General features: G+C 37.9%; 1 protein-coding gene across 4 annotated transcripts in view; it reads right to left on the bottom strand.

The window, feature by feature from the left end:
- The window catches only part of ccser2a (coiled-coil serine-rich protein 2a), a 622,973-nt gene that overhangs the window by 196,508 nt on the left and 416,371 nt on the right, over positions 1-10,094 (bottom strand). For all 4 annotated transcript variants that reach the window (XM_043679239.1, XM_043679240.1, XM_043679236.1 and 1 more), the window contains exon 7: positions 1,943-2,011. In XM_043679239.1, the coding sequence (XP_043535174.1) occupies positions 1,943-2,011 (69 nt within the window). The remainder of the gene's footprint in view (positions 1-1,942; positions 2,012-10,094) is intronic.

Genomic DNA, 10,094 nt, shown 5'->3' with positions numbered 1-10,094 from the left:
GGATATGGGCCGGGTGCTGGCAGGTGGGACTAGATTGGGTTGGGATATCTGGTCGGCATGGACGGGTTGGACCGAAGAGTCTGTTTCCATGCTGTACATCTCTAAGACTCTATGAAAATAAAGGGGCACAAATTTCTGCAGCCTAATGAAGTTGGACTTCCCATTCAGTACCATCAGTTTGCAATGGAACAGTTAGGCTGGGACTTCTTGCCATTTACTGAAGTTTTTATAAATTCTCACGATGGGACGTATGGATGGATTTTCTACTCTTGTCCCTGCCACAGCATGTGTTTGGGGGCTCCCTTGAAAATTCAGGTCTTTTAAGTTCTCCACTCGCCTCCTGGAGCTGATAATAGAATATTGTTTGGTACGTTAGGTTTAAAATAATCTCTATTTAATTCCAGATTTATATAAAGGTAGTGCAATGAAGTGGTTATACAATTATGTTGCACTGTGTTCTATCCTTGAAACCTATTGAAAACCTGGTGTTTCATGTTACCAAGTATGAAGGACAACTTGACTATGAACCACAATAGTGCATTAAAAATGTGGATATAAATGTGATTCTATCATTCTTATATATTTGTACAGTTATTTAGTTAAGATGATTTTAACTATATGACTCCTTGATAAGCACCAAGAAAACAAAATTGCAAGTACTTTCCTGCTTGAAAGAAAGCAACTGGAACATTTAAATAATTACAATGAATTAGCATGTGCAAAGAAATAATGAATTGTACCACAATGTATTACATTAAACAATTTGAATTGTATTAAACTTTAAAAGAAAAATGATATTAGCGAGTTTTGAGAAGATTTGTAGCTCAGGTTAAGGTTTTGGATGTAGGTTTGCTCACTGAGCTGGAAGGTTCATTTCCAGATGTTTTGTCACCATACTAGGTAACATCTTCAGGTGAAGCACCGCTGAAAATTCCTGCTTTCTATCTATATATTTGGGTTTCTTTGGGTTGGTGATGTCATTTCCTGTGGTGATGTGTTTTTCTGTAGTGAAGTCACTTTATGTTCCTTTTCTCAGGGGGTGGTAGATGGGGTCTAACTCAATGTGTTTGTCGAGAGAGTTCTGGTTGGAATGCCATACTTCTAGGAATTCTCGTGCATGTTTTTGTTTGCCTTGTCCTAGGATGGATGTGTTGTCCCAGTCGAAGTGGTGTCCTTCCTCATCCGTATTTAAGGATACTAGTGAGAGAGGGTCATGTCATTTTGTGGCTAGTTGATGTTCATGCATCCTGGTGGCTAGTTTTCTGCCTGTTTGTTCAATGTAGTGTTTATTGCAGTCCTTGCACGATATTTTGTGAATGATGCTAGTTTTGCTTATTGTCTGTATAGGGTCTTTCAAGTTCATTAGCTGCTGTATTAGTGTGTTGGTGGGTTTGTGGCCAAGGGGTCTGAGTAGTCTGGCAGTCATTTCCGAGATGTCTTTGATGTAGGGGAGAGTGGCTAGGGTTTCTAGATGTGTTTTGTCTGCTTGTTTAGGTTTGTTGCTGAGAAATCAGCAGACTGTGTTCAATAGGTACCCATTCTTTTTGAATACACAATATAGGTGATTTTCCTCTGCTCTGCATAGTTCCTTAATGCTGCAGTGCGTGTTGGCTGAGAAAAGGAACAGGAAGTGACTTCACCACAGAAAATATCACCAGAGGAAATGACATCACCAACCCAAAGAAACCCAAAGATATAAATAAAAAGCAGGATTTTTCAGCAGTACTTCACCTGAGGCCCACTGAAGATGTTACCTAGTAGGGTGACGAAACGTCTGGAAATGAACCTTTCAGCTCAGCGAGCAAAGCTACTTCCAAAAAGAAAAATGATATTTCACATTTAATTTCAGAACAGCTTCAGTAATAGGAGATTGATAAAAACTGTTCATAAATATATCTCTTTATTCAATACCCTTCAAGTGAAGCAAGGATGAACATTGTACCTTATCTGTAGAGTTTATGGCCTCAGCTTGTTCTTGCATTGGTGATATTACTGGGGAGCTGTCGTCATTCTGAAAAATAAATTGATATAGAAATCTAAATCATTGATTTCCAAAGAGAAAAATTACAGAAATGCAGCCTATGACTCTGCAAGGTTTGCACTATCTGACTTGCAATACATTGACAGGGAGATCCAGATTTAAATTTCCAGTCCCTGCTCCTTCTGTCAAGACAGAAACAAGCTGCAAGAACATAGCTGGCAGGGACATCATTCCAGGGTCCAGAGTCCTGACAGTAGTCTGCATGTACCAACACACCATTTAGAACAGCCTGCACTTGGATATACTGTCCACAGCTCACCCTTGCAAAGGAACAGCATTCACTTCATCAAGGTAACAGGATTGTACAATGTCAGGGAATGAAACCTGCACATGCCTAAAGGAGCAAATCCTTTCAAGTTTGTCTTGGGCAAAAAAGACAAAAATACTGCTAATTACTCTGAACATTTAGAGCTAACTAGGACAGTAGCTCAGTGTCAACCCTTTCATGCATATGTCAATTGTAATAATCAATGTATTCTTTTAGTAATCATTGTTATTGTCTTAAATAACTAAGCTGAATATTGGCAATTACATTATTGAACTGATAAGTTCACAAGCCAGGGTTTTTTTTTAATTAATGTATACAGCTTGAGTACAATTTGTTGCTGATCCCATTTCAACCAAATAGTTGGGTCTGCCCTCGTCAAAGTTTGGGTGCAAATTCATTGTCCGTGACCTTAGTCCTTATTTCTTAAAGATCATGGTCAGAGGAGAAGTTGCACTGGGATTGTGTACACAAATCATAACTTAATTTCCTTTAAATGCAGCAGGTTTGTTGTGATGCCAATGTGCTTGGATCCTTTAGATCAGTAAATATTTCACAAAGTTGAATACACTTGTGTATATCAGTAAGTGGATACTGTCAAATTATTGTAATTCTAATATCAGGTCATGACAAAAATTACTGTTCAAAAATTATTACATTTTCCATGTCAGCACATTTTCATGTAAAACAGGAGGATAATGTACCTAAAATACAGGCTTTTAAACCAAATTGCTGACTTGTTCCTCCTTCCTCATTTCATTTTCATTGACTCAGACCTGCCCTTTCATCATCAGCAGTTTATTTGCTTCTATCTCTGGGACTCTAAACAACAAAATTCTTTGATTTTAAAAACTTGCTTTTGATAAAGTTACATTTTTAAAAATTCACTTGTGGGATGTGGGTGTCATTGGCTGGGTCAGCATTTGGTGCTCATCATAATTGCCCTCGAGAAGACGGTACTGAGCTGCATGAAGTTGGAATGTAAAATGGTGTTGTAGGTGAACAGGATCAAAAATTCGCATGTCTAAAACTGTGAAATCAGGACACTCTCACACTTTCTTATATATTTGGGAACTACTTAAAATGTTTTTAGTAAGAAAAAGCCAATAATCGCTGATGCTAAGCTGCAAATTATTAAAATGACATTAAATGCACAGGGGGGCAAAGTGGTTAGCACAGCTGCCTCACGGCGTCAGGGACCCGGGTTAGACTCCAGCCTTGGGGTGACTGTCTGTGCGGAGTTTGCATGTTCTCCATGCGTCTGCATTTCCTCCCATAGTTCAAAGATATGCGGGTTAGGTGGGAATTGGTCATGCTAAAAATTGTCCATAGTTCGGTTATCCGTGATAAAAATTCAATGTGGATGCGCTTTTGAGGGTATGTGCAGATGTGGAAGGTGTTATGAAGGTGTGGAAGTATACTGTACCTTTAAGAGAGTGAAGGACTTCGAAAATACACTGAGTGCTAGAGAATTTACAATGTAACATTTGATTCAGAACAGATAGCACTGGCTCAATTGCTATGAGACAAAAACAAATTCAAATTCGGCCAATCAGTTTAAATTATACCCCAAAAATACCAAATTCCAATCAAGTTTGAATTTAGTATATTGACAATCTTAAAAGCAATGACACAATCCAATGCTTTGGCAGTATAAGACCAGGGAAAATTAAACAGTTGGGAGGAGAACTGCCAAGCCAACATCATCTGCAAACTGCCTACAGAATAGCTCTCTTAAAGGTACCTTTATCGATCAGTAACCTGTGAAGCAGAATCTCCAAGAAGAAGAAAAGAAAACAGGAATACAGAGAAACTGCCTGGTTTTGAGATAAGAAGTTTTGTTTTTGTAAATCTTAATTGGGAGTTTTATCGGACTATTATAGAAGGGAAGATAAAAGATAGATTAGAGGAAGGAGTTGTAAATAGTTGTTAGTTAATTATCCTCTGTTATACTTTAAGAAATAAAGTTGTTAATTTTTACTTTAACTAGTTCTTGGCCTCTCAAGTTTTCAGATTATTGCATGGAATAAATCTTTTCTGTGTTGCTGTTTTAAATTAAAAGCAGGAGGGTTTACCTCGTGTTGTAACAATGGACCAAATTGACGTATGTTCCGCAGTGAGGTGACTTTAAAGACTTTTCACTGTATTTTTCACATAGAAGTGCACGTGACAATAAATTTGTATTATTTTCCAAATCTCCCACAGCCAAAGCAGTCCCGATTTTTCCAGTCCATATACATCACTGAAATTTCTCATCCCTGGACCAAAAAAATAGACATGTGGTTGCTGAAAATCGGAAACAATAAGCAGAAATTGCTGAAAAGACTCAGCAGGTCTGTAGCAGCATCTAGAATCATAGAGACGTACAGCACAGAAACAGACGCTTCAGTCCAATTCATCCATGCTGACTAGATAACCTAACCTAGTCCAGTCCTATTGTCCAGTACTTGGCCCATCTTCCTCTAAACTGTTCCTAGTATTATGCCCATCCATATCTGTGGGATGAAAACTCTGCTCTCTCTCCACAGACGCTGCCAGACCTGCTGAGTTTTTCCAGTAATTTCCGTTTGTGTTTCTCATTCCTGGAACAATCCTCAGGAATCTTTCCAGACATTTTAACAGGTAATGGATCCCTGATTGAAGTTACAATCTATATGGAGAGAAGTAGATTCAATAATCTGGGCGGTGTTAGTGAAGCAACCAATTGGGATCGGTCAGTCCTAATCATGGAAAATCATTCTGATCAGCACTAGCAGAAGGCAGGCAGCATGCTATGTTCAGCCTTAACTGGAGTACTACGTCCACTTCTAGACACTGCAAACTGCAAAGGATGTGAAGCTGTCAGACAGGCTTCAGAAAGGATACAAGAGAATGGTTCATGGGATGAGGAATTTCAGTTATCTCAACGCATTGGAGAAGGTGGGACCATTTTCCTCAGAAAATGCAAAGGCAAGGTGGGATTTGATCAGTGTTTTTAAAATCAGGTGTGGTCTAGACAGAGTGGACAGAGAGAAACTATTCCCATTATAGAAGAATGGGGAAGGAGGATACACAGTTAAGGTACTTGGCAAAACAAAGAAAGGTGACACAATGGGAAAAGCGAGTGCTCTGAAATGGACTGCCTGAGTGTGGAACTGCTTTCAAAAAAGATTATTATCTGATAAACAAAGAAAGTTCAGGGCATCAGGATAAAGGCAGGGACTGGCATTTGGTGAATTGCTTTTTGCATATAAGTTGGTGGAAACATAAGTGGTCATCTTGCTATAACCATTCTATACTTCTATTAATAGATATGGGCTCGCCCTGTGACTAGAGAGTTGCGTGTAAGATCGATGGATTGAAAAATAAGACAGCTTCATATCCTCTAAACAAAACATCGGTCATGAAACTCTTGAATCTCCTTTCTAACTTTAATCTGAAGTTTATGAAATCTATCGCTTTTATAATTTGCTGTTAATATAGCATGGTGGAAGGCCACCACAAGGAGCAGAAAATGAGGAATGCAGATGCTGGAGAGTCAGAGTTGACAGAATTTCTGCAATTTATTCAGATGTAGCTCATTCCTTTTGGCTGAACAGATAAATGATTTTAGTAGTGAGCAAATTTCCATTGTTCTTTCACAGGATTTCAAATGGAGCAGCGTTTTGTAGTACAGTTTCTCATATTCAAATGGTAAAAAGTGAAAATGAATTGTGATGCAATATATTTAAAAATATCATGTCATATTAAACAGAGCACTGTGTTATGGCATGAAGGCAGATAACTGAATTGAATCAGCCTTTCTACCTCTGTACTCGAAACACAGTAAAGTGAAAACGTCCAAAGACCCTCAAAATTGACCCAGTGGTTCCTAACCACTTTTTGAAATAACCAGTTCTAGATTTAAACAAAAGACTAAGCTATTTATTAATACAGTATCTTTAACAGAGTAATATTTAACAAAGTACGGTCGGTTCTAATATAATGCAATAGTTCCACAATAGTTCAGATCTCATGTAATCTCGCATTTTAAGTCTTTGAAACTAATCGGGCCACAATCATATTATAGCCAATATAGGTAAGGAAAGTTTATGTTCTACAAATAATGGTCTAAATTCTTCAATCACATTAAAGTCAATTTGCATTGAAGAAACACGCGTTACTGCAGAACCGACTGTAATTGAACTGGTCTACACTTTAAACCAAATAAGCTTTGTTTTTAGCCATATGCACACAAAAGACAGACAGACAGACAAACACAGTTAACAAATAAATAACAGCTGGCCAGATTATTGAAGTGGGTTTTACAATGCGCTGTTCCAGAAGCCTAGGTGATAGCTTCCTGATTGATTTTCTGAAGATGCTGATTAGGGTCACCTTTTCAGTTCAGTTAGATAGACGCAGTAATACTTACAACTTCATTCTCTATTCTCTCAGCTTCCAAGAGCTGCTTATGGGAAGTTAACTGGCGAACTTCTAAATCTTCACGCTGTAGCATCAACAGTCAGATTCCTTTTTCTACAGAAACCAGAGTCTAAACTCCAATGCAAACACTGACCATTCCCTGATAAACTGACCATCTCCTCCACAAGATCCCAGTTACCATTCAACATCTGCCGTCTCCCTGAGCAGAAGGTCTTTTCCAGACTTGCTGGAACCAATTCCCAGGTTCTGACCTGGTTAACAGCCAACTCCTGTTCTCTGTTCAAACATACTTCTATTCCCCGGTGATGAAGCATCTGCAGAATCTTTTGATCAGGAACTGAATTGTAATTAACTTCCAGGCCTGGTCTTTATCAATGAACAAAAGCTTGTTTGGTCTGTTTTCCTTTTAATACCATCTGTTACCCATTCTCCAAAACTCATCTTTAGCTCCCAGCTGACAGCTCCAAACCAAAATTGATAAAAGAATAAAATAAAAATAGTGAAAAATCAGCTATGGTTCTAACAGACGGAAAAAATCACACTATTTCTCAACGACTGAAACTAAAGTCTATACATCTTTAGAGCAATAAATCAAAATTATTAAAGGTAAATAACAAATTCCCTCTCCAACATTCCATGGTGGGAATGCAGCATTTCAATGAAACAGCTTTTAGACAACTAGGGATGGAGAGTAAACATCTCTATCCTTCATATTCCATGATACTAAACAGATGTCATTATTTAACTCAAGACGGTCCTATAGAAAGATTTTAGTTTCGTATTTCAAAGAGATGGTCCAAATCCATTCATTTAAGCATTTGCAAATTTTAAGTTTTGACTCAAACAGTAGAATAAACACATACACAACTTTGAAACATTTAGAGATCCATTGTACAAATCAGAAGACTATTTGGGGTAATTTCAGTCCCCCAATTTAAAGTGCCTTCTACCAATCAGATCAAAGACTTCAAATGTAATAAGACTACCAGCTGGCTTTGGCACGGAACTTGCTGTTTGATTCCACCCACTTTCATCATGCCTCTCACTTTAGTGAAAAGCTAGATTGCACCCTGCTCTATTTTTCCTAGAGAAAGAAAGATTAACACCAAGTTTACCTCCTGTTATAGCTGCCAAAGTCAGACTAAATTCCAACCATTTATTGTGCATATATGTTTCATGGTTTGTGCACCCACTATGGTTCCTGGTTTCTCAATGCCTCCAATTCAAAATTCTGATCTTCTTGGCCTTGACCTGACCTCTCACTTCCTTCAATCTATCTTTTCCGTGCTACTCTCTGAAACTTTTACTTCATCTCTTTCACCCCTCTCCCATTTCTCATTTCAAAATATCCCTTTTTAGCTTGGCATCCATTTTTCATTTGGCGGCACGTCTGTCAAGCACTGTTTCTGGATATTTAAGTTACAATAATGATGCAACCGAACTCAAACAGCTATAATGCTAATAAAATTATCAAGTAAATTCAGTTTCTTTGTGTATAACTTGTCATGAATAATAAACTTAAAAGAAGTGCCATATGCTTAAGTGACCTTCATAGAATGATCTAACTCAAGTACTCATTGACATATACTTCTACGCTTACAGAAATATTCATAGCATTTAGGTTTGGTGAGTCATCTATTTTCTTTCCCACTTGTCTGAATTTATTGCGTCAAATCTCCCACCATCCATTTATTAACTTTCATGAGCTCAATACATTTTCATTTCTGGAATAAGATTCTGACCCATTAATTTATAAGTGGTCTGTTATGATTTAATTAACTGAAGTTGAAGTTCTGAAGTGAAACTTCTTCATGGTGTTGAAACATATCTAAACACAATTTCTGTGATGCATCCTTTCAAACCATTTCTTTTGTTCTTTTTTACATTACAAGTGAGGGGCTGTCAGTCAGACAGTGTGGAAGTTCTGTGTACTCTGTCACTCAACAGTGTGGATCTCATATCCATAGAGGAACCATGTTTCTACAGCAGCTTCAGACAGTGATAAGTTACATTCCCTTTGATTGGGATGCCAAGCAGAAGCAAACTCCAGTACCTCATATTATACAAGTCGAATCACAACAATGTTGCTGAAACTAAATTGAGTGATTGCTGACTGGTGACGACAGTGGTCGTGTATTTTCTGTAAATTGACTCTTCCTCTATATTTCCTTTACAACACAGTGATTGAACTTATCATTTCTTTCAATGCTGAGACAACATGATGATTTAATTCTATGACAAAGTTTTATGAGAATGGAGAAACTATTTTTAGTTATATCATGTTTTGTCAGATTGAAATGGTTCAAGGTCCTTCATAGAAATGGTAGAAAACAATAATCACACTAAACCAAAGAAAGAAGTTATTAGGTCATATTTTCAAAACTTTAGTCAAAGAGGTGGGTTGGCCTAGTGTTCCTTTAATGCAGTCTGACCTGCTCTAATTCCTGTGTTTGTTTTTCAGCTATTCTCCAGTGTCATTGCTCACAGACAAAAAATGTTTCTGTCTTTCACTTGCTATGTTTGCATCAGTTGCATCAATTATATCTGCCTCTGCCTCTTCCTCACTCATGAACACACTCCTTTTCAGGTTATCAACGTCCCTCAGCATTTCTCCTGTTATCAGCCTTGTATTTGTCACTTCTTTTCCCCATTTTATAATGGATCTCCTTTGTGGTATTGATCTCTCTTGTACATTTGCTCTTTCTTCCCACTGTAGTGAATGGGGGTCTAGAATTCACACAGCCATCAGAATAAACTGCAAAGAATATCATTTAGAATATGCAGAATCTCACCCAGTTAAAAGGAATATGAAAAAGACAGCAGACTCTGAGCCAACTTTCATAAGTTTCCAATGTTCCTAACTAGTTCAATTTAATGCACTTTATAAGTAACTGCAGATATATTCAGTATGTGAGTATCTAATTTTATGTGTATTTGAAAAGCAAAATGGTTAACATTTTATAAACAGCCATTACATTATGTCAATAATAAAGGTAAAAATGCAGAGGACTATTATAGAAAATGCGGAGGAATGGGATTATGGGAGACATAACAGTTTGGATCAGTAATTGGCTTGCTGAAAGAAAGCAGAGGGTTGTAGTTGATGGAACATGTTCATCTTGGTGTCCAGTTACTAGCAGCGTACCACAAGGGTCGGTGTTGGATCCACTGCTGTTCGTCATTTTTATAAATGACCTGGATGAGGGCTTAGAAGGGTGGGTTAGTAAATTTGCGGACGACACTAAGGTCGATGGAGTTGTGGACTGTGACGAAGGATGTAGTAGGTTGCAGAGAGACATAGATAAGCTGCAGAGCTGTGCTGAGAGGTGGCAAATGGAGTTTAATGTGGACAAGTGTGAGGTGATACACTTTGGACGGAGTAAT

The sequence above is a fragment of the Chiloscyllium plagiosum genome, chromosome 38, assembly GCF_004010195.1.
Source record: "Chiloscyllium plagiosum isolate BGI_BamShark_2017 chromosome 38, ASM401019v2, whole genome shotgun sequence".
NCBI lineage: Eukaryota > Metazoa > Chordata > Chondrichthyes > Orectolobiformes > Hemiscylliidae > Chiloscyllium > Chiloscyllium plagiosum.
This window is presented reverse-complemented; position numbering and strand designations above follow the sequence as displayed.